Below are 24,712 nucleotides of genomic sequence, written 5' to 3'. Positions count from 1 at the left end.
TGTAATATTTTTATTGAGAAACGTATGAAAAGCGTAAGCAGAATGGTAATGCCTATCAAGATAAAATTGATATCTCGAATATCGTTATAGATAAACTGGATAACGTCAATCAAAGAATAAGGAGATGAATAATATAAAGTACTATACGCCCTATTAGAAGTATTTGTTAGCGTTCAAATTGTTATTTGATGATGTCATGACAAAAATTACATTTAACATACTTGGTAGAAAAGTTGTATAAAGTTTCCTTTTACTGCATAAAAGCTAAAATAATTATAGTAAAGTTGGTTTAAATGTTAAAGAACATATTTTTTCGTAAAGGAATCCTAAATTATTACAACTATCAAATATGATACAAATAATAATACAAATATAAAGTATACTTAGTTTATTAGTACACCGCAGTGACGTTAAGTTCTGACACTGAGGTGTTGAGTTCTGCCACTCTACCCCCAATGCCTTGAAATTTCGGGAAAAGTGAGAAACGAGGTGTCTTAATATTTGTCATTAACATTTTCCAGTAGTCTGTGGTCAAGCATCGGTACTTCGGAACTTACTTTAAGAATTTAATTTGAAATATGTAAAAATCGATAAAAACATCCATCTTATTACTCGGCAAATTCATTGAACAATTTTTAACGACTAAATATTTAATTTTTTTTATTACAATACTTTTAATTACGCATAAAATAATTTTTATTGCTTAATTTATTTATTTAACAATAACCGGTAGCGCGGTTTAGTCATTACACTTGTAATGGTGGTCAGTTTGGTTAGCTCTAGGACTTCAATTATTTTCATTCAAAAGACAAAGCACGCAGTAAGCTTCATACTCACCTGATGTTATACTTGCTCAATGATTGCAAAATGTACTTTAAGTGGAGAGCATAGTGATTTACTATATTTTTTCACCCAGCTAAATGAAAAAAGAATATTATTGTCTTGGTTTCTAATTATTATAATTGTTACCTAGTCATCAATATATTTTATATCATATACTATCTTTCATATTTTATACAACTGGCCAATATTTTACCAAATATTTCACACACCTGATAATCAACTATTGAAAAATATTAAATCTTTTATCTCATCTCATCCAGTTGACACTATCGGTTCATGTTAGTCAGTATCGGATTCGACCTATTTCGATGGGCTTCACTGTTAGGTCTAGTAGTGTTCTTATGGGACGTTGCGTACTGTAATTCACCGGCCACTACAAAAATGGCGCGGACTAAATATAAGAGTGGAATTGTTGTTTTTTTATGTATGCTACTTTTGAATTCCGTAAAATTATTGCCAATAGTTCGTTCACCAGTTTTAGAAACTACGGATACTATTTATTCAACTACAACTTTATATCAAGATGAAGTAAATTTAGAAAATGAAAGCAGTTTACTCGTGGAAGATGTAATATTAAGTGCTGAGACAAATGATACTATACAAAGAGTGGGGAGTAATATACAATCACGACAAAATGTTAGACCAGGCCAAACAATCTTGAAGTATACCATCGAAATCAAAAGAAACGGTGACAGATTCGAAGGACGGGCTCTTATGGACGTAAGACTTACTGATGAAACTAGAGAAGATGATATAATACTTAATTTTGAAGAACTCAGTGTAGAAAGAGTGCGTGTCGGTGTATTAACAGCGTCAAATTTAGTGGACACTCCTTACAGCATCGACGATGGCGTATTAGAAATTTCTCCTGCTCAAGTAGCATCGACGTATCAAGTCTTAGTGGAATATACTGCGAATTTCAGAAATGATGGTATTGGCCTTTATATTGGAAGATTTGATCAAATGTAAGTTTATCAAATATTTTTTCATATAATATTCGTGTTCATATTGAGTTCGGAATAAGTTACTGTTATTACTCAAATATACCAATACATCATGTTTTTTTTATATAAATTCTCTATTATATCTTTTACACAATCTAACCTTTATTTCTCAGGTACAGCAAAGAGCCTCTTGACTTTCTTAAAATACTTGTGCTTAGATCGCGACTCCCCTAATGAATTGTATTTTTCATTATAAAAATTGAGAAATATCTAATATGTATTTTTTAAGTAAGACTTTTTTCACCAAGGAAAGGAATAAAAATGCGTCCTAATTGGTCTTATTAACGCATTTAATCTGACGTTAAGCTCCTTAACCCTACATTATTTACAAATGTTCCTAATATACACTATATATACTTCTATTTGGATTTTAGTGACTACATAGGTATGAACCTACACCCAACAAATGCCAGACGTGTTTTTCCTTGCATGGATGAGACAAATCTAGCAACGACAATAGCATTTACATTTGAAAATATGGAATACAGCAATGTAATTTTAAATTCAATGCTTGCAACGGATAGCCAGTACGTAAAATCAATGGTTATTTTTTTATATTTATTTTTAGTCTTATTATTTTTGTAAAACTATTAAATCGTCCTCTTATCATCCCTATTATTAATTATATAACTATATTATTTTTTTCACCATCTACAAAAATTATGATAGTTGTGGTTCCAATTTAGTAGAATGTATAGACATGTTTCAATTATTTTACTTATTCTAACCTTTTCAAATAAAATAATATCTCATAAATTATATGTTATTTTAGAACAGAATTTAGGCCATTGGAAGGTCCACCTCATCTTTGGGGAATGGTGGCACACAATTTAAATGTTTTGAACATTCCTACCGCAAATGTACAAATATATACGCGACCATTGGTTAGCATAGACACCGCGCTTACTTCAATAGCTGTAAATAACTATTACAATGCGCTTAATGAATGGACTGAGAAACCGTATTTAGAAATTACTAACGATCAAGATGGCAAAATGCATATTATAGCCGTTCCTGATATTTCACGAGATTGGACTGCGTTATCTACAGTGTGTATTTGGTAAGTACAATAATAACTATATTTTTATTTATTTGTTTTATGCGGTAATCATTAGAAAAAAGGTTTATAGTAAATTTACTCTATCCGGACACTTACTGCTTTGAAATATAAATGATAATTTATTTTAAAGTTCTTACCGTCATGTGATACTCAAATATCTGATAATAATGGAATTTATCTTGTCTCAAAATGCTATGTCCAATGATAAACATTGGATATTAGCTTCGTGTTTATAAGTAAAATTAAAATGTCTCCAAAATATCGAATTATATTCCTGTTGGGTTCAAACAAAAAGTATGTATTCATAATTTAAAAAATATGTTACTAAAATAAATGATGAAAGTAGTCTATGCTGCAGTATAGTAAAATTTATTCTTTTGTCGGATATATCTAACAGAAGAGACAAGATAGTTGTGAGTCGATATCAACTTCAGAAAAATGGTGGAAGTTAAGTAAGGGTGCGATGTGTTACTAGCTTCTACGATAATTTGAAAAGAAAAACCTAATAAAAAAAGACTATCGCGACTACAGTGCTATCTTCCTAAAATTATAATAAGCTAGAACTGAATAAACAATCATATTTTTAGGGAGCCTTACATGATCATGGAGAACAATAATGCTTTTAAACATAGAAAAATAGGTCTAGTGACCATTGCCGAAGCAATGTCGAGACAATGGTTTGGATATGTCCTATATCCAGACAACTGGCGACATCAGTGGGTTCTCACTGGATTAAATACCTATGTTGCTTATGATATTGTTAATGATGTAAGTAGTAACACATTTATTAAAATAATGGTAATTAAATATTTTGACATATAATTTCATTTTAAATGTATAAGAAAAATAAATTAATTATAAAATAGAGAGAAAGCAAAATCCATACCATTTTTATTATTAAAAACTTATTTTAAATTTGGATAATTTATTATTATTATTTTATTAGTTCCAGACTGATATAAATGGTCTAGATGAGTCATTACTAGACATGACTACAATATTCACAACTGATGTAATACAAGAAGGACTTTTGATAGATGCTTATGACACTTCAACGTCAATTGATTACGGTTCCAATATTTTCGAAGAAAATGAAATCAGGTTTCATATTAATGGTGTAATGAAGTATAAAGCTGCAGCATTATTAAGAATGTATAGAATTATTCTCGGTGAGCAAGATTTAATAAAATCCGCAGCAAGGGCGTTGTTAAAAAGCAGGTGAGAACTCAAATATGATAGTAAATTTTTATAAACTAAAAATCTTGATCATTAATTGTATATGTTATGTTTATTGGTGTCAATTTCGCTATTTCTTGGTTATATTATCAATTTGCCAAGTATACGGTTCATCCATTTATTTTAAAAAGACATGTAAAGAAGAATATAACAGGTGAATATTTCAGTTGATTGTACCTTGAATATTTTCATGAAAATTATACCAATATAGGTCCTTGGAGCCAGTAAATGCGCAAAATTTCTATGAAGCACTACTAAGCGTGCAGGTTCACGAAGATTTAGTGGAAGAGCTTGAAACTTGGGTAAATAATAAAGGCTATCCACTTGTAACCGTAACACTTCAGACCCAAGGAGTTTTTCTTATACAGGTATATATCTCTCTTTTTTTTGAATGCAGTAGAAATAAGAGCTAGAACTGTAAAATACAGATTAGTATAGAGTCTCTATAGCTTGCTTAAAAAATCTTGCTGTCTAGAAATATCATCAATTAATTTGTACAACATACTTTGAAGACGATATTCATTTCAAAATGGGCCCCTTAATTACTTAATTTAGTCTCAAGATCCAGGCACCGCTCTGAGCTTCTCACCTTACAGCCTGATGAGCCCGTCACGATGAATCCATTTAATCCTAAGTAATTTTCTCTCCCAATGTAGAATTTGTTGAAATGTACTCGGAAAACAAAGAAACAAAAGTTTATTTATACACATGACTGTAAAAGATAAATTATAGTGATATAGTTCAAATTTTTTAGGAACGTTTCGGTTTCTCACCAGAGATACATGTTAACTTTGTGATTCCAATATCATACACAACTAGCGTCAATCCCAATTTCAATAACATATATGCATTAACAATGATGACAAATTCAGAAATTTTAACTTTTAATTTGGGTGAAGAAGATTGGGTTATAGTGAATCTTCAAGGGCAAGGTGGGTGACAATAATAAATAAATATTTATTTCCTATAAAAAATAATATAAGAAGAAGAAACAATAATATATTATTTATAATTTTATTTTATTAGGTGGGCTTACAATCCCACAATTAAATAATAAAATGTAACAAATTGAATTTAACCTACTTATAACAATTGTATAAAAATTGGCGGTAACATGTGAACCTTGATAGTTAACTGTTGTCAACTACCAAATAAAATGGTATTACTAAGCTGGTCTAACTGATGGAGCCAGCACCTGAATATTGGAATCCTTCAGAAGTTACTAGTAAACCACTCAAGTTTTTTCTCATATGATTTTTAGCCCCAAGCAAATTCTTGCACTTGTAGAACTATGTATAGTTTGTTTAGTAGTTTTTTTATAGTTTGTATTATTTGCTGTCGGATGTCGGAATTCTATTAGAAATCAAAAGTAACCGTAATTTTTCAGGTTTTTATAGAGTCAACTATGATACTGAATTATGGGAGAGGTTAATTGAAGCTTTAGGTGACCCTGACCGTAGAGGAGTGATTCATCCGCTTAATCGTGCTACAGTAAGTTTCTAACTATCGTTGCGATTAAGTTAATTAAAAAAAATTAATAATACTTAGTAAGAGTTGTTCTTTATAAATATTGAAACTTGAAGCACCCAATGGAATCTTGTCCACCGTCCAGCGTCCTCCAATCGGGGAAATAATAATATTTGAACTTCTTTTATTTACCCGCTTTGATAAGACAAACCGTCGTGTGGAGTTGCGCTACTCAACATGTGAAGTCTCGATTTCAGATGCAAAATGGAGAACGCAGTGGTTTACGCTCGATCCTCGCTGTCTATATTTTTTAATGCATGTGAAATCGACTAAAAAATCAAAATTCTACGCTTTTCAGCTCATCGACGACTCTCTTAACTTGGCTCGTGCTAACAAACTAGGTTATGATATTGCACTGCAAGTAGTTTTAACAATGGAACTTGAAACTGAATACGCTGCTTGGAAGGCATTCGTTAGAAATATGGACTTCTTGAGAAAACGTTTAGTTCCATACGCATTAGACGATGACGATCTAGACGACGATATATATTTGGTAAATTTCAATAATTTTGTTATTTTTAGCAGGCTTAGGTTTTGTACTATACTACGTAATAAGTAAATTTAAAGTAATTAAATTTCTGAATTATATTGTATCGTATAAGTACTAATTTATATAAATGGGATGGAGTATTTGTCTTTAATGGGGATGGTATATCTTAACACTGGGTCTGCAGGTTCCCTTTGCTTACCCTATTATGTCAAAGATACAGCGTAAAGATAAAAAGATAGTTTAGCACTTATAACATAATAAATAAATGTAATTTTACTTATTATAGAGAATGATTCGAAGGACAATCCTTGAATTTGAAGATGAAATTGGTTTCTATCCTCAAGCAAACGTCGAACCGGCTATGATTTCTCTTACCCGTGGGCTAGTTATGGATCACGCTTGTCGAGCAGGATATGATCCGTGTATAGCCGCAGCCGTGGATTTGTTCTATGATCCCAACAACAACGATGTAGTGTAAGTATTATTTTTTTAACTACAAAATATTAAATATTTTATTTCCTCAAGTGGGAATCAAATATACAACTTGGCGTTTAAAGCCGCACGTTTGTCCACCTGCGCATTGAATGGGCCTCATTAATTATAAATTGAAAAAAAAATCTTCTTCTGCTTATAATTCGTGTTCATCATGACTAATGTTCGTGGTTGGAGGTCGTCATACGACCATGAAATATAATTTTGACTTTCCATCACAACGTCCATGGGAAAAATTGTGCAGTGTTTTCCCGTTGCCTTTTGCACCAGACATTTTTAATAGTTATTCAATCCATAAGGCTCGCTGCAAACTCTTCTATTCCAGCTAGGCTAGAATAGGTGTAGAATGGTCATTCCGTCATCGACTCGGACAAGTATATAAAAAACATTTCTATTAGATTTTATGATAAACTAACGCCATTAAATCATTAGTTACTGGTAATATGCGGAATGCTGCATCGTAATGGTTTCATATTTATTTCAGACTTTTTTAAGAACTTGAATGTTTGTAAATCATCAAATTAATTCTGACTATTCTTACGAAAAAGAAATAGAAATTTTATATGAAATGTATATTTTTCCCATAGGAATCCTGATATACCAGCCGACTTAAGGCCAGCAGTCTACTGCACCATGGTTACCCAGGGGGACGACGACGTCAGAACAGCCCTAACAAATCGCTTAAATCTAGAAACATCAAGATATGAACGACTTGTAATATTAGAATCATTGGCTTGCTCTCAAGATGGTGCTTTTATTAACTCGTAAGTAATGTTATATAGAATAGAACCATTTATATTATTGATAGGAAAATAAGAAAAGTTTTTGTCAAATTCAAACAGTTCAAAGGAAACGTTAATTGGAGCATTTTTTTAAAAAATATACTATAGGAGTCTAAATAATAATAAAATATACTCATGTGTCTACTTTATATAACTAACTACAAGTAACTTTACAGACTACTGCAAGAAACAATCATCGCGACCGCGCCTTACGCTACAGAGGAGAGATCAAAAATATTCGCTGCTGTCGCTAATTCGAATTTCGACAACGCGAACCTTGCCTTGAGTTTTATGACTAGCAATACAAATAACATAAGAAATATGTAAGTTATTATTATTTTTTAGCTTCAAGCGGTATGCCGCATATAGTAGGTTTAATGTTGCTGAAAATCTGTTTTGGTCTTGGTTAAGACCAAGACCATCTTCGCAAGACCAAAATGAAAAAAAAAAACAAGTTAATAAATAAAGACGTATTAAACTTTGAAAAAATGGTCACATGTCAAAATATAAGTGAGTAAATTAGTTGAAAAAGTGAAATGTAAAATGTTTAAAAATCTACAAAATTAATTTTTAACAAAAACAAAAACCGACTTCTAACAACGAACTAAAAAGTGAAAAATAATTATATAAAGATTTTATAATTTTGAAGTCGGTGTCAAGTAAAACAAACAGGCTTAGTAATTAGATATTGTAGTAAAGGTGTTGTAGCATTAGTTTGACACCGACTTCAAAATTATAAAATCTTTATATAATTATTTTTCACTTTTTAGTTCGTTGTTAGAAGTCGGTTTTTGTTTTTGTTAATAATTAATTTATTTTACGATTTTTAGTGATGGGTAGATCTTAAAATGATGCTTCTTGAACGAGTGGTGATGGTGGTGGTAGTGGTTGTCAACGAGTGTTTGTGATTGTTCTATGTAAAACTTCATTTAATTAGCTATTATTTTTGTGCAAAGTTACATTTTGGTATATTGACAAGAACAAACATAAAAAGTATTCGGGTGAATTCGGAATCTCCCTTTTTTGAAGTTGGTTGATAATGAGAACATCTTCTTTTTTGAGATTGGTTGAAAAGAAATGCAACGATCAGGAATCTCACTTCTGACATCAATTTAAAAAGTTTTTTCTTGTAACTATTACAGTATAATTAATTTTTGACCAAAAAAAACAAACTTTCTCAATTTTCTCCGGATTCCATAATCGAAACCTAACCAAACTTTCACCAAATTATCCTTGAAGTGTATCCTTTCAAATAAAAAAAGAATCATCAAAATCGGTTGGCGCGACATTGAGTTATTCGGCTATTAGTCGCGCACATGCATAATGCAAATTTAAGACTTATGTGATTTTCTCATGGATACCATTGTCAGACATGGACCAAAAAAAAATGGGACCATTCGGGAAGCTATACCTTTCAAATAAAAAAAAAAAAATTATCAAAATCGGTCCACCCAGTTTTAAAAGTTATGAGGTAACAAACAGTCGAATTGATAACCTCCTTTTCTTACAGAAGTCGGTTAAAAAAAATCTATTTGTTCGAATTATTAATTATTTATTTATTTTAGGTATGGTGGCCCTGAAAAGCTAGAAGAGATGATTTATATTCTAGCAGATAATATGGTCACTGCTGACCTCTCTATTGATGTAAGTTACATTTTTATATGTAGACTAAGATGTTAACTAATTTTAAATCACCAGATATTGAAATTACTACCACAATTCAATATTTTAAGTATGATATTCAAATTTTATCAAAACAAAAATTACCAAAAATTTTACAGAATAATTTAAAAAAAAATACAAACCTCTTTACAGTTTACAAACTGGGTAAATTCATTAGAAACTATAAGCAATCTACAAGATTCTGACCTAGTCGCAGGCGACGCGAGAGCGAGAGTCGCTCAGAACCTCGCGTGGAACAACAACCTAATGGAGCAAGTGTACGAGTGGATCGACGAGAACGATGCACCTACATTATTTGTATCTAGTTTCTTAATATCTATAGCTGTATTTATTTCTTTATTTAATCACTAAATTATTAATAATTTAGTGATAATTTTTTTATGTTATAATAGTTTATATTTAATTACTAAAATATTATTATGGGTAATAGTTATTTCAGTTTATTGGGGTTACTTTAAATAGTTTTTTTTATTAGTATAAGAGAGATATTGTAAGTTGATAGATTTTTGATACTCATTGCTATCGTCTTCGATAGTACTCGTACATGTAGTTTCAAATTTCTATAATTGAACATTTAAAATGGATTTTTGTTTTAAAAATCATTATTAGAATGGATATTTAATAATTAATAATTATAGTAATAGTGTTAAGGTTTTTTCTTAAGAATATTTAATCGTATTTAAAGGAACGCGTCAGTTTTGCACAAAGTGAATTATTTATAAGTAAGATTTTTTTAATTCTAATTTAATAAGTTACAACGATTAATAATTATATTTAGTTAATTTATATTTAGTTAAGTTAGTTAATAATAAGATTCTAATAATTATTATTATTTGTCAGCATAAGGTATTAGCTTAAGTTTTTTTACTGCATTTTCACTCACATTTATAACTTGTAAAAGTGATAAATTGACATGGAGATTTTAAAAATGAAGCAAACGCGTCCTCTTGCTTCGTTTTTAAAACAATAAAACACGTCAATGTATTAAAATTAGGAATATTTAATCAATAAATATTATTTTTAATTATAAGTTAAATAAAATAATTTTATAAAATAATAACTTAATCTATGTAATATGTACATATTACAAATAATAAATAAATATAGAATAAGAATAATTATTTTTATTTTTAACTTATAAGTTACTTAATTTGACTAGAATATAATATTGTTATTATTATATATTGTTTAACTTGAATTAAAGCTTTTACAAACTATACGCAATATGTAAAAGATATGATATAACAGAAGTTTTTGTAGCTTCACGTTATATCCCTCACATAAAAAGGTAGGCAGAAGCAACTTGAACAAACCTAGTGTTTAGTAACTCCGTTCCCATTAAGACACTTCAATACCTACCCAACTTTCTGCTGAATTCTGAGGGCGTATTGAAGAAATGAAAATGTTAAATATTTCATTCCTCTGAGTGGGAAATGAACCCACAATCGTCACGATACGCACGCTTGTGCCCCTAAGTCGTGACGGCCTCAAACATTTACAGACAGTACAGTAACAGAAGTAGATTTTAAATAAAAACACAGAAGCTTTTCGCTTTTTCTCGTATAAAACGGTAGGCAGAGAGAATCTAGTGTTAGACACTCTGTATCTCAATTTCCGAGATATTGTCTGGAAATATAAATACAATAGTGAAAATAGATAAAAAGTTTAAAAACCATTGTTTTAGGTTCTGTAAATGCTCATATATCTTTCACAAAGCGACGAGTTACAGTTTTATTACATGTAAGGCACTTCTTTTTTGTTAATTTATGTTTATCTTACAGATGACTTTTAAGGAATGTCAATCAAAATTTTATTAAAATTTCGAAAAAAGTTTATAAAGGAAATATACATTTTAGGCAGTTTATCATAATTACTTATTACAATAAATAATTAGGTATAAATTACAATTAGGTACTCGTATATGTACGTATACATTTTATATATTAAAAATAAAAATTAATAATATTCCTATAGTTAGAAGACCAGATGCAACTCTTAATTCCTTTCCTTTATTAACGAGTTTCGACGTTGTAATCGTACTCTGAAACAAATAGGTACATTATTATATAGGTTTTTTAATAGTAAAAGGACTATCGATCACATGACTTTTAAATAATAACTTTAGGTAGGTTATTATTTAAAAGTCTACCTAATTCATTTAAGTACAATATATAAAATAAAATAAACAAGCAAATATTAATATAAATAAGTAGAGTTAAATATTAATATTCAAAATATTTTTTAGTAGCGGATCTTCCTGAAAACTTCTTACTAAATTATACCAAAAAAAAAGATACTAATTCCAGTGTCTAAGATGTCTGAATTGAAGACATTGAAAGACATTGTGAAGTGGCGGAACTAAGCAAACACAGGAAAATGAAAATAATTTATTTTCTCCAGTGAATTGAATCCACAACCATTGCATTTACAGTCAGTCGCTACGCCACAATGGTCATCAAACTTAGCTCCTAAACACAATACATAGTGTGAAAGTTACCTCAGTTGTTGTAGATGTAGTTGTAGTCCTCACAATGTTTACAGGTCTGGGTTGTCCGACAGGTATTCTATAGAAAAATCTATTTTCATTTCGCCTGCAAAATAATAATATTTAAATAAATTATATTGATAAATGCAATACATTTAAAAACAGTATTTTACTTAGATAAAAATTGATACAATACAGTCTACACATATACATACGAGTATAGTGTAAGTGTAATGTCACTATTGAACTTCTTATATTGATATCTAAAAATATTCTTTTTTTTTTTAAATCTGGCAATACTTTTATAATCACTCACACAAATGCAAAGCTCGGCTTAAGCTTCGCGAACTGTGCCTCTTCTGCTATATTATTTAGTTATGTTTCTTAATATTTTTCTTTCCTTAATGTGTTCATAGCATTTACAAAAATATATTTAATTACATCTCTTATTGTATATAACATATTTTTTTTTACTCCGGGTCGAATATTCTTGAAGGAAATATTTAAACATATAGTGGTAAGATCTTGTTATACTCCTAACGTATTTTGCGCTACGGGTCGACGTGGTATAGCTTAAATTTTTAGTAGCCACATGTCAGTAATAAACATACAGTTTATTGTATACGTAGGTACATATGTATGTACATAGATCTACCCTAGTTCCTTGGGCTCTTTACGTTATCTTTGCCCAGCATCATCGACACTATACTTACATATTATGCTCAGCGATAGTTTTATCTTCCAGTTCGAAAATATTTGCGTCAGTTTTTATTACAAATCGATTGTCTTGCATTACGATATAATAGCACGCTTCACGTAGATCTGGATTCAACCTGAAATAAACGAATGTTTTACTGTTGTTTATATCAAGACATTTTCCGCCAGCTAGGTTTTTCCCACATCTTTTCTGTTAATACAACCAATTAATAAATTAAAACCTTTATTTTATTTGAGGCGAAGAGGCACAGGCAAGTGACTATAAACACGAAAGATAGTGGATTCGATTACATCTCAAGGAAATTTAATATTTTTATTTCCTCTCACTGGTTACCCATGCAAAGCTAACACTAGGCTCCCAGGTTTCCTTTACCCACCCTGATGTGTGCTTGATACAAGCATGAAGCTAAAGACTATTTTATTAAAAACGTAAAAATGTATTATTGCTTACCTGGTCTTATAAAAATTCTCATAATGCTCTCTCATATCATTCAAACATGATCTATATTTAATTTCACAAGCAAACTCCACAATTTTATTTCTAAATAGTCTTGTCTTCGGATGTTGTTCAGGATTTACTATTAGTCTTCTATACATAGTCGACACCTTACTTTGCATAAATTGCTAAAAAACAAAGAAATATTATAATTTTTTAACTTCTCTGCACGGTTAATTAAAAATAAACAAGAGTTGCGTATAACTTGACCTTGACTGCAGTTATAATGTAGCCAAGATTTCGGTTTCTTTCATATTTTCCATTTAAAAAGTAACCAAACTAAACGAATATATCTATATTGCATATAAAGGCAACAAAAAACATCTATCATAAAAAATAAATCATCCTTGAGTTCCACTATTTACCATTTATTAACTCTTAGTAAGTGAACTCGTTGATTTCCGCCACTCAAATCGCAACGCCTCTAGAATTCGGTGGAAAGGGGGGAACAGAGTGCCTTAGCACTAGGCTCCCTAGGCTTATCCTGCTATGTGCGGGATACTGCGTGAATCTGATTTAATTTTAAAATTTTTACTTAAGATTATATATTACTAAAGATTTTTACCTAAAATTATATAAAAAATAAATAAAATTTTCCACACCTGCCATTCTCCATACAATGTTTTCGTCATTTTCACATCTTCCTTCTTTAACAATTCAAAACCTGATATAGCGGAATCCCATACAACCAAGCTCGTTTCTTTATTCAAATAATCCAATACTTCTCTAGCTATATCCTCATGTAAATCTCCAGCAGCGTATAAAGCGAGCACATCATTGACTATCTGGAATTTGTTCGTGATTTTAATATTAAAAATAAAACTGGCGAGTGCATACTGCGAGTTTTCACTTCTTTCCAAAGAGAATGAAGGTTATGGTTACTCGGCAAATTTCGTACAATATTGTACATCAAGAACAAAGCATAACTCATATATTTTGATAGTATTACCTTAGATTTTTTGTGCTGAGATTATATTCGATTGAGATCATTTAGGATTATAGAAATGGTTGTAAAAAAACCAGTTAAGTACAAGCCGGACTCACACTCAATTGGTTATAAGTATCACGATAGTTATGGGTTCATCTCCAATTCGGGGAAATAATTATTTTCATGCGATCTTTTAATACAAATCTGTCTCAAATTCAACCGAAAATCAGAGAACGGGCCATCAAGGTCACTAGAATCTCTCTGCCTACCTTGTTAAGCTGGAAAAAGATTGAAACTACCAACAAATAATACACACCTGGGCTCTGTTTAATTCATTAATTGAATTGTGACGTTCTCTTAGCGTCTTTGCTATCAATTTCCATGTTTCTGTATCATAATTCACTCTATAATATCCTGTAAAAAATTATATATTCGGAGTTAAAGTATTGGAACAGATTTTATAGCAATTGTAATGATTCTACGTAGGTACCTCTGTATGGGTTTTTATGTGTTATTAATTAAGATATTTTAGTCTGAGGTTATCCTGATGCTATGTCAGACTGTAAAGACGACGGTTATGGGTTCGATTTCCACTCAGGAGAATGAACTATCTTAATTTCCTCGCACTGGTGACATCAACAAAGCGCGGCGTTGAATTCCGCCAAATATGTCAAAAATAATTAAATTATATTTTAGAGAATCTGACACTCCAACGATTTTGATAAAAAAAACAGTAATATAGAGATGTTTTTAACTAAGAGAATTGTATTGCCAATCATACAGTAATTAGAACTCATTACCTGTGGCTTGTGGTTTACTTGAAAGCGAAAACCAGTTAAAGAGGTTAGTATTCTTATATCTATACATTTAGGTATAATATATATCTATACTAATATTATAAAAATAATATCATGAACTACTCGTTCAAATTGAAAACAAAAAGTTTTTTTGAGTAGGTTCGCGGCCGTCAATGGAGCTAACAATTATTTTTGTTTTAAATAACCCATTTATCGACGAAGGCTATTTGTATTTGTTTGGATGTAACCTATTGTACTTGCAATTGGAGTTACATACACCACTCAGTCAGAATAGTAGTCATACGTAACTCTTATATGTATTTAGCAGTGTGAGAGAAATCGTAAACTAAAGGCAGTATATTTATATTTTTCTTCATTCATTTTATTTTTCGTCTGTTTGTTTGTCAATAATATAACAACTAATTCTGTATCTAGATTGCTACAAGATATCTTGCCAATAGTGATCAAGGCTATTCTATAATAGTCGTATTTATAAAAGTATTATGTTAATTTATTATTAACTCAGTCTTTAATTAAAGGATAAAAACCAATCGATGTAATATTTATACTCAGAATATATTATAATAATTGATTTCACAAAGTGCTGGCTTGTGGTCAGCATTCGGCTGAGCTATCAATTTTTTTTTACCTTAAGTATTTTTTTATTTAGTTTAAAATCATTTTGATCTTATACTTCAAAAAACTATTTAGCCATTAATAATTATAAGCCGCAAGAGATCTGACGAAATGACCGAGTTGATACTCGAGAAAACAAAACAGACGTTACGTGGGTGGGTATAGTGACTGTACCATATTAGATATATATATGGTATAGAATAAAAAATAAAATTCAATTTGAAAATTAATAAATTATTTTAAACACCACCGTGGCTTAGTTCATAAATTGAAAATGACGATTAAAGGTTCAAATCTCAATACGGTGTTAAACGCAGTAATTAAATAATTATAACGAATAATGATAGTTTTTTATACTCTATTCTAAATAATAAAATATCTGGAAACCACTACCAGTGCGTATACGATCTGCATAATTATTTCATAAACATTAATTTCTATTATTACGCTTCAAGCGTCACACTGTATTCCAAAAAAAGAAGGACCGCCTAATTTCCACATCATTGCATGTTGAGTGGCGCCACCCAACGGCACACTTCATCTTATTACCAGAACAAAAAAATGAAAGTTATTAATATCCCCGGGAATCGAACTCACAAGAACTATACTACGAGTATGTTTTAATATTCATATCGTGTTTTGTTTTACTCTAGTGTGGAATTGCCTCTACTCTGCGTAGGCGCAACAGAAATAGACATTCGGTTTATAGCTAGCTACGAGTATATCAAGGATATCTGCTAGTGTGCCAATGCTAAATTTCAAGTTCAAGCCACTTCCTTATTGTAATCTATAATATTATTTATATTACCTCATATTATTGTTTAATATATATTAAATATGTTTTTACAATAATTATTTTTTTTCCACTCCTTTATGTTATTTCGGGTGATTGATAGAATATGTGATTATTTTTAGCTTCACGCTGTATGAATAGTAGGTAAGGCAGAGTGTTAAGCACTTAGTTCTCCACTTTCTCATTGACATTAGTTTTTAGTGTCGAAAGCAAACGGACGGAGCTATTTTTTCAGGTACCGAAATTCGGTGGAAAATGGGGAACGGAAGTGTGTTAATGAGGCTCGAAATGTCTTAAGACTAGTTCCTAGGTTCTCTCTCCCTTCTCTGCTATGTGCGTTATAAAGAGTAAAGCTATAAAATATAAATCATGTAATTTTATTACCTGACGCGTTTCTGTTTAAAATTATCCAACCATTGTTAAGATTTTCTCTGAACGTATAAGTTTGCATACCAATAGTAAATTTTGGTTGGTAGCAATTGAAGCAATTTTCATTATTCTGCACTATATACGATATGGGAATGAGGTAGTTCGAATCGATCTTTTCGTGTTCGATGAAGCTGAATTTTCTCTGTAAAAATAAAAATATAACTAAAGTATATATTGACCACACCGCAGGTTCAGTAAAAGGAGCCTAGTATAGTTCTACCAGAATTTGAGGTATCTACTATAAATTAAATGGTGGAATCGGGAATTGAAAAATTATTTAATATATTCGTTCCCTCAATTAAGACTCGAATCCACAGCCATCAACCAGTCTACAGTCAGATGCTATTCCACTACGGGACAATAGCCGCAATATAGAAACAAATACAAATAATTATTACTGCTCGTAAATATATCTTACCTACCTACACAAAAATTATGTTAACATTGCACGTATACAAATGACAACTTATTATATGATTGACAGCATAATATACATATGTATATTTGGCCAGACATAAATATTCTATAGTACTAGAAAACAATGATTAATTAGAATATTTGGAAGTTAAAAAAAATAATAGAATAACTGAAAATTTTTTACTTCAAATGTCAAGTACATTTGGTGTTATTTTAAACAATACCTGTTTTAATTGTATGGCGTTTGGGTTTCTATCTCGAAAAACTTGAACGTTAACAACAGGATATCTTGATTGATGGAACCAAGAATTTAAAACTCTGGAGGAAGTTGATCCATTGAAAAATTGATGAAGACATTCCACAGTATCAAGGTCTAGGCTTGTCATGAAATCTGCTAGTGATATGTATTGACCTCTCCTGGAAAATTAAAAAACAAACGAATTTTTATAAGTGTTTAATGTAATAAATATAAGTAATAAATTATTTTTTGTCGTAAAACTAAATTTTTCAAAAGTAATGGTTTACAGCTTAGATATTATTGAAGAGACTAGGGGCAAGATATCGTCATGGTAGAGATTTTTTACGAAATTAAAAATCGTCTCAATTTTTTTAATATAATTAATTTGATATATAGTCCATATGAGGGCAGATGATGCATTTTTATTGTGATATATTTTCAGCTTCACGCTTTTTCAAATAAATCAGGGTAGGGAGAGGAAACGTAGGGAGTGGTAAGGAAGCGAGGAGTCGCTTCTACTTTTAATTATTAATTAAATAGTAAATTATTAAACTTACTTGCTGTTTATATATTTTACTAAAGCCTGGTGAAACTTTTCAGAGCCCAGCCAGTTTTCTACCATCCAAAGTAATGATGCTGTCTTCATAGTCACCAATTCTTTATATCTCGAAGGTATTTCTATTGCCAATGTACGATTGAAGATAGCCAAAGCTGGCGTAGAGTGGTGCCAATCAACTGCCATAGCTTTGTGTTTCATTTGTATGGCATAACTATTGATAGATTGACGGTGTCTTGATAAGTCGCCATGATTATACTAAAAATAAATGTCTAAGCTTAACTGCGATAATGCCAGACACACATAGGTTTTGTCTTTGAAAGATATTATAAAATGTTTTTAATTGTTATAATAATTATAAACAATAGAAAGTAAAAATGAAAGAATGAATTTAACAATGTTTTAGCTTAAGTTTAATAGTTTATAGTGTTAGTTTTATTTATCATTCTGTATAATAGTCTTAGAAGTAAACAACTTTTATTTCAGCTTCATGATGTCGTATTATGGCAGAGTGAATCTAGTGTAAATATAATAAGTTCTCCGCTTCCTATCTAAATTCGTGAATGAAAATAATACATTTCGCGGTATGAATTCCCTGATTGGGGATCGATAGCAATAAAGCTCCGCATCGTTATCTTCGAGTAAAATAATAAAATTACTTCAATTTTTTTTCATGTGTTCTTCACATAATTTACTTACTTGGGCCAACAAATAATAGGCAAGATACGTAGCGACGCCTTCCTTAAACCATTCTTCCTTCCATCGAGTACGCTGTAGTTCCCCTGGGTTCCCAAGCCAAATGCGACTTAACTGTTGGGCCAGTTCAAATGTCATACGTTCTACTTGTTTTATACTTGTATAATTGTAGATATCTGCGAGTCTATTATTTCTAGAAATGAATATTTACTATATTTTAGAACATACGTAATTTTAATGGTTTTTTTTTATTTTCATGGTATCCCTCCACACAATGTATAATAATAGTTAACTTAATTATTATTTAAGAATATGAATGCCTTGATCCATGTCAAATACGAACAAAGCTAAGTAGGTAAGTAACTATTAAAAATAATATAAAGCTTCTCAAATGAATAAATTTGATAAAGTGTTGTTAAAATCTGTAAGGTTATAATAACATATACATTACGTCTGGAACATATAAAACACCTGCTCTTTACTATTTGACCTTAATATTGTTTCTAAAAATATTTAAGCTCTAAATATTCAAGAAATAATATTTATGTATAAAAAATTACTAGTTATGGGTTCGATTACTACGCCGTCGACTGCATACGTCCGCAATGTATCCCGTGAAGTTGACAACTTCAAATTGTACATCCCGTTAAAATACAATCCAAAATTGATATGGGTTCCGTATACCGTACCCCTCGTACCGTCCGTAATACCTATACGTACCAACTCGTACTTGGTCGATTTTTTTATATATTTATCGTGCAAACCAACATTGATTATAAGAAAACATTGATTATAACTTAACACTTACCCATTTGTAAGCAGATTCCAACTTCCAATTTCATAACCATCCAAGATTTTTGGAATACCAACTATATTTATTGGTTCATACATAAGAGGCCGATTTATACCAGCATATTCATGAATAAGATTAATAATGGATATTCCGAAATGCAATATAAAATTGTAATGCTTGAGATAATGTACGGGTCCCCATACTCTCAATGTGTCGTTGGTACGTTTGGCCGAGATCTGTCGATAGCCGAAGTTGGAGTGGTGAAAGCCGACCTGGTGCTGAGCTACTTGAGGAGATGATATGAATTCGATGATCGTGTATTTGTCTTCAGATCTATAAAGTGAAATTTTACTTAGTATCTATATAAAGTGGTTTAATTTTCGCTTATCTTTCTTGCAGCACAGCTGCAGAACTTTAGATGAGACGGTTGTGAGTCTGCATTATATTTGATTGTTTAGATACAGATTTAGGAAAATAAAAAAAATATCTTTACTTTTTATCCTGTGGATAACAAGAGTCGAACAGAAACTAGTGTATAAACATTAATTTTCCCCCTAAATTCCATACATTGTATAATGAGTGAAGTAACACTTTAGCGATAAAAAATATGATCTTATTTAATTGTTATATCCATATCTCTCTTATATATTTATTATCCATAGCGTCTGACTATATTCCTACACACTACGATATACCCACTAGTAAAATGAGTTATTTTAATTTCCTCTCTCTGATAATAAGAGAAATCGCGGCGTTGAGCTCTCGATAATTTTCCGAAAAATGGGGAACGGAGTGTCTTAACACTAACCCTCTGCTTACCCTGCTATATTCGTGAAGTAATTGAAGCTAAGAACAAATGTAACCCCTAAAAGGAAACTATAATCCAAATAACTAGCAACACCACCATATCATGTCACTTGAAATCTTGTACCTACAAATAGAGTGAACTTAGCAAGCTTTCTTCAAACCATATTTTTAATATTCCCACAGATATGGTGTGTCAATTATTTTTTTGTACACATCCGGCACTTTTAACTTTCATCTTCATAGCTTAAATGGCAAGACCATTTAAGCTTCATAGAATTAGAAATTGTTACCAGCTCTTTGATATAATTGATCGCATTTACTTTGTATCGTACGCTCGAAGTGTGAGCGAGTTAGGAATATTATATTTTTTGTTCTTATATAAAAATACTATCGCTGTTATTATAAGAGATCCTATCAAAAATATAAACGTGATATTCGCGTCGTTATCGACTTTTAGAAAACTCTATGGATTTTACCTGATCTATTTAGAAAAAATATATTTTACTCAACTCAACTATTATTTTTCTATTATTCTATTCATATTAAATTGCCCACAAAAATATAAATTTTGTTACTAATAAAATAATTCAATCGCTTTAAAGAACACCGGGCCCGTACTTTGCCCGTATAAGGTAACGGATTGCGGTAGAAACGATGTCAGTTATTGTGCCTTAGGGCCCTTAGGTAAGAGTATCATCTAAATATAGACTCTATAAAACGTTATTACTACAGTAAAGGAGTTTATCGAATAGAAAACATTTTAACTGACTTAAAAAAAGGAGGTTATCAGTTTGATGTTTGTGATATTGTCATAATTGGATTCAATAAGCAACATTGTGATCTGTAACAGGTTTTAGATCAATTTGCCATTTATTTTCCGTTCTGTTTAAAGACAGACATTGTTTGTCTCAAAAACTGCTCCCTTATATATATTACTTTATGCTGTTGTGGTGCAGTAGCAGAGTGTCTGACTGTAAACGCGACGGTTGTGGATTCGATTGCTATTTGGGGAAATGAACTATTTTGATCGCTCTGGTGACAAGACCATGTACTGCTTTGAGTCTTGTCTCTCAATACTCAATATCTCGGAAATTGGGTGAAAAGTTGGGGAAAGAAATGTCTGAACACTAGGTTCCCTCTGCTCATAGTGCATCTAAAAAAAAATATTTTGTTTGTGATTTTACAGCAAATTTTACCTTACACATCTACATACTAACAAGCATCTTCATCTAATTAATAGTTATGTAAGAATATTTTGTGTTACCCTTGACTATTTTTTATTTATCTTGGACTATTTATATTAATTATTTTTAGTATTTTAATTTTGACCAGAAAATTATATTTCATACCTATATTCCTTTAATTTATCAGCAATAACTAAAGTAGTATTGCAATCTTGAAAATCGCTTCTAGGAGGCATTAAGTTCACTTTAAACTTATAAACGGCTTCAAATTGTGGATTGTCAAAGCACGGGAAGAAATATTTTGCTTTATTCGGTGATAGCCGTGTTGTGAAGAGGTACCTGTAAAAATAGATTGGTTATAATAATTATATATTAAATAAATAGGTAAAGAAAAATAAATTATCGTCGCTAATTGCAATGCCTACAGAATTGCGCTGAGAGTGGGGGGCGAAGTGTCTCAACACTAGTCTCCTTATACAACGTGAAGCGGAATAAACAATATTACGTGACTATACATAAGTTTAAATCTTACATGCATTTGTTTTACCAAACTCTATACGCTTCGATGATTGTCCTTGAGAGTAATTGAACTAGATCGTCACTTACCGTAACTGCATGTCATCTAAGTTATATATTGAAAAAGACGACTAATGATAATGACTTCAAATTTCATGTAAGTAGGTAAGGTAAATGTCTGAAAGTTTTTAGTAACGAAAACTTAATTTTAAGACATTTTGTTAAGTTTAAAAATAGAATATGTTGATTCTATTTATATATCTCATCAGTAGGAAGGAAAAAAAGAGGGGTATTTCTGAGCTCACTCAGTAACTTATAAGAAAATGTAATAGAAACCCTTAGGCTATAAAAGAAAGCCTCTTTAATAAGAAAGAAGCTTTATAAGACTATTTATTAATACTAATTTAGGGGAAGGCACTTTTCCCATATATAGGGAAAAGGTATATAAGGTATATAAGGTATAAAACCTAGTGTTAAATCAATTCATTCGTCATTTATCGCCCAATTTTAAAAATATTGGGAGTTAAAGCAGAGACCAACGCCGTTCTCTTCTCCGCTTCTTCCTCTGCTTCTTATCAGAATGGAAGAAAATGCTATTTTATGCTTTAAAGCTATAATATCATTAAATTGATTTAAATTTCAAAGTGCTCTATTCTGCATATTACGTTCACCAAAACGACCTTGCATCAAGAGCATTGACGACTATATTTAGAAATGTTTGTATAGTTTCAAACGTATTTGTGGCACCTCTAATTTCTGTGTTTATTTTTTCATAAAGATTAGACATTGTTAACTTAAAGTCTTTAAACGTTAGCTTGCCTGTACAAAAATATTTTATTCTGTACAAAAAGCTATACTTTTAATATGTACTTTATAATATATTATCCACATTAAGTAATATTAAATGTTATTATAATATAAAATGTTTAAGTTGGACGTAAAAGTTAATAAAAAGAAAAGTTTAAAATTATTCAGTCTATAACTCTATAAGACAGAGAAATTAATGTCAATTAGGTTTTTTTTGTCACACTGTATACCGCATACAGCAAGGTAGGTAGAGTAAAGCAAGGAACCTAGTTTTCAGACACTACCGTTTCTCACTTTCCGCTGAATACTTCAGGCATTGCGTGGTGACCGGCGGAACATAACGCCACGCTTTGCCTCGTCACCAGACAGAAGTGCTGAAAATATTAAATATTTCATTCCCCGGGTGGGAATCGACCCACCACATTCAATATGTACGATTGTGCATCTGCGCCACGGTGGCCACGAATGCCATGACCTATATTTTATTTATTTTAATGTATCCTTTCCGGTAAAGCAATTTACGGGGATGGGTTCCATTAAGTAGGTCTTTAAAATAGAAAAATGGGTAAATAGCGGAAAGCGGAGTGCCTTAGCACTCTTTGCTTGCAAAGCATGTCGCTATAAAGATTACATGTACCTACACAAATGAACATAGATTTAAAATCAGTGTTTATTTGTCATCTAATGATCCTTGAGCTATTTACAAGGGTTATTAGTTCACGTAATGGATAATTAAACGGTTGAATAGATATATGAGTATCGTATGGATGTTTCAAATTATTGTCAAAAAAATCCAATTGCAATAACATTAAAAAAAACAAACAAAAATAAAACATTAATATTGAACTGTTTTCGATTTTAATAAGACATTTATTTTAAAATTTTTTGAGTGTTATTCCACATTTAGGAAAAAAGTTAAAATACAAGGAGTATTTTAACTTTTTTCCTAAGAATAAAATATAATATTTTAGGGAACGAGAAAACTATAAAAAATATACTAATAGTTTACCTTTATTATGCTTACCATATAAAAAGCGATTAATATAGATACATACATTTTGTGTGGGAGACCAGTAGTAAACATGTATTGTTATTACCTACACGGAGTCTTCGTTACGCAGTGGTGCGGTAACGCGATAGTTATGGGTTCGATTGCCACTACAGGAACGATAGTCAAAACGAAACCTAGTGCTACGACACTCCTATCTCCGACACCACGCTTGGCCTTGTTGAGTATAATTATTAAGGAAATCATTTTGGAAAACTTTTAAAACAAGAGGGAAGTTGACGTTAGTAGAATGATGATTCTCAGATTATACAGTTTATTAGTGTAGTAATTAGCGAATCTGGTAACTAAGCAGAGGTGGTTGGTTCTAGTCGCCATTGTACCATTTTTAAAGGTTGAGCTTCGAACATCGTTGATCTTATGTTAATAATTTAGGATTGTATTTTTTTGTGTAGGTTTGAATACCAAAATAAAAAAATAAATAAATAGTAAAATAATTAATCATTTTATAAATAAATTAATTAATTATGTTACACTAAAATCTATGAAAAGTATGTATTATAAAAATATTTATTGTATTGACATGTGAAATGTATGTATTTCAATATTACTCACTCGTTATTTCCTCTCTCGTTTTCATATTTCACAAGAAAAATCCCATCATTGTTAAAATCCACTCTCTTGCTGAACGTTATATGGACGTAGTATTGGGTTCGCGATACACTGTACTGTTTCAAAGGTTCCTTCAAATATATATAGAGTTTCCCTCTGTTTTTATCATATTCAAATGGCCTGTATTCGTTCACTAAATTAATATTTTTTTCAAAAACTTCGATAACACCATTTATTTCTATATCTTTGGCGTCTAATTCTATAACGTTAATGTTTGGTGCGTTCGCAATAATTGTAATTATAACGTGGCCATTATAATATGACCTGCCGTCTGTATAAATATAAGGGTCTAAAGTGATTTCGTATTGCACTGGATACACTGTATAATTCAGACACTCTTCCTCCACTATATACGCTGATGTAAGCGGAATTAAAAACAAAACGAAAAGCAAAGACTCCATTTTATTCAGCCAATTATTTTTTTAATAAATATTATTATTATTTTTTTCCTAAGTTAGTATTATTATTATATACACATTTTCCTTTTTTTTATATCGTTATTTACTAAAACCGACAAAGGTACGAAAAATACGTCCAACTACGACGCGAGTTCAAATGACTTCTGCGATGCGTGCGGACGCGAAATATTGGCGCCAATGGCGCCAACGAAACCTGACATTTA

At 30.8% G+C, this 24,712-nt stretch overlaps 2 protein-coding genes across 2 annotated transcripts; one reads left to right on the top strand and one right to left on the bottom strand.

Annotated features, from left to right (window-relative positions):
- The first annotated feature begins 1,165 nt into the window (after positions 1-1,165).
- On the top strand, positions 1,166-9,838 carry LOC146538031 (aminopeptidase N-like). The gene is made up of 14 exons (XM_085187096.1): positions 1,166-1,808; positions 2,222-2,374; positions 2,620-2,907; positions 3,495-3,675; positions 3,854-4,125; positions 4,355-4,511; positions 4,898-5,075; positions 5,531-5,634; positions 5,969-6,163; positions 6,447-6,634; positions 7,240-7,416; positions 7,611-7,757; positions 9,000-9,078; positions 9,250-9,838. The coding sequence occupies exons 1-14, from the start codon at positions 1,225-1,227 to the stop codon at positions 9,466-9,468; spliced, it is 2,922 nt and encodes a 973-aa protein (XP_085043222.1). The 5' UTR covers positions 1,166-1,224; the 3' UTR covers positions 9,469-9,838.
- Positions 9,839-10,099: 261 nt separating this feature from the next.
- Positions 10,100-24,675, bottom strand: LOC146538030 (aminopeptidase N-like). The gene is made up of 13 exons (XM_085187100.1): positions 24,034-24,675; positions 21,255-21,428; positions 19,114-19,431; positions 18,309-18,498; positions 17,611-17,867; positions 17,040-17,232; positions 16,354-16,540; positions 14,060-14,157; positions 13,418-13,600; positions 12,771-12,943; positions 12,316-12,435; positions 11,615-11,708; positions 10,100-11,158 (listed from the first exon to the last, which is right to left on the bottom strand). The coding sequence occupies exons 1-13, from the start codon at positions 24,489-24,491 to the stop codon at positions 11,054-11,056; spliced, it is 2,550 nt and encodes an 849-aa protein (XP_085043226.1). The 5' UTR covers positions 24,492-24,675; the 3' UTR covers positions 10,100-11,053.
- Positions 24,676-24,712: the final 37 nt, after the last annotated feature.

This window comes from Heliconius melpomene, chromosome 6 (assembly GCF_056956725.1).
Source record: "Heliconius melpomene rosina isolate 202511_hmr_F chromosome 6, ASM5695672v1, whole genome shotgun sequence".
NCBI lineage: Eukaryota > Metazoa > Arthropoda > Insecta > Lepidoptera > Nymphalidae > Heliconius > Heliconius melpomene.
This window is presented reverse-complemented; position numbering and strand designations above follow the sequence as displayed.

Coding starts and splice junctions, on each gene's coding strand:
- LOC146538030 (XM_085187100.1), bottom strand. CDS start 24,491: ATGGAGTCTTTGCTTTTCGTTTTGTTTTTAATTCCGCTTACATCAGCG. Junction 17,233..17,610: donor GTAAAATATATAAACAGCAA/GTAAGTTTAATA, acceptor TTAATTTTCCAG/GAGAGGTCAATACATATCAC. Junction 12,436..12,770: donor GAGAATTTTTATAAGACCAG/GTAAGCAATAAT, acceptor CGTTTATTTCAG/GTTGAATCCAGATCTACGTG.
- LOC146538031 (XM_085187096.1), top strand. CDS start 1,225: ATGGCGCGGACTAAATATAAGAGTGGAATTGTTGTTTTTTTATGTATG. Junction 2,375..2,619: donor ATGCTTGCAACGGATAGCCA/GTACGTAAAATC, acceptor ATGTTATTTTAG/AACAGAATTTAGGCCATTGG. Junction 7,758..8,999: donor ACAAATAACATAAGAAATAT/GTAAGTTATTAT, acceptor TATTTATTTTAG/GTATGGTGGCCCTGAAAAGC.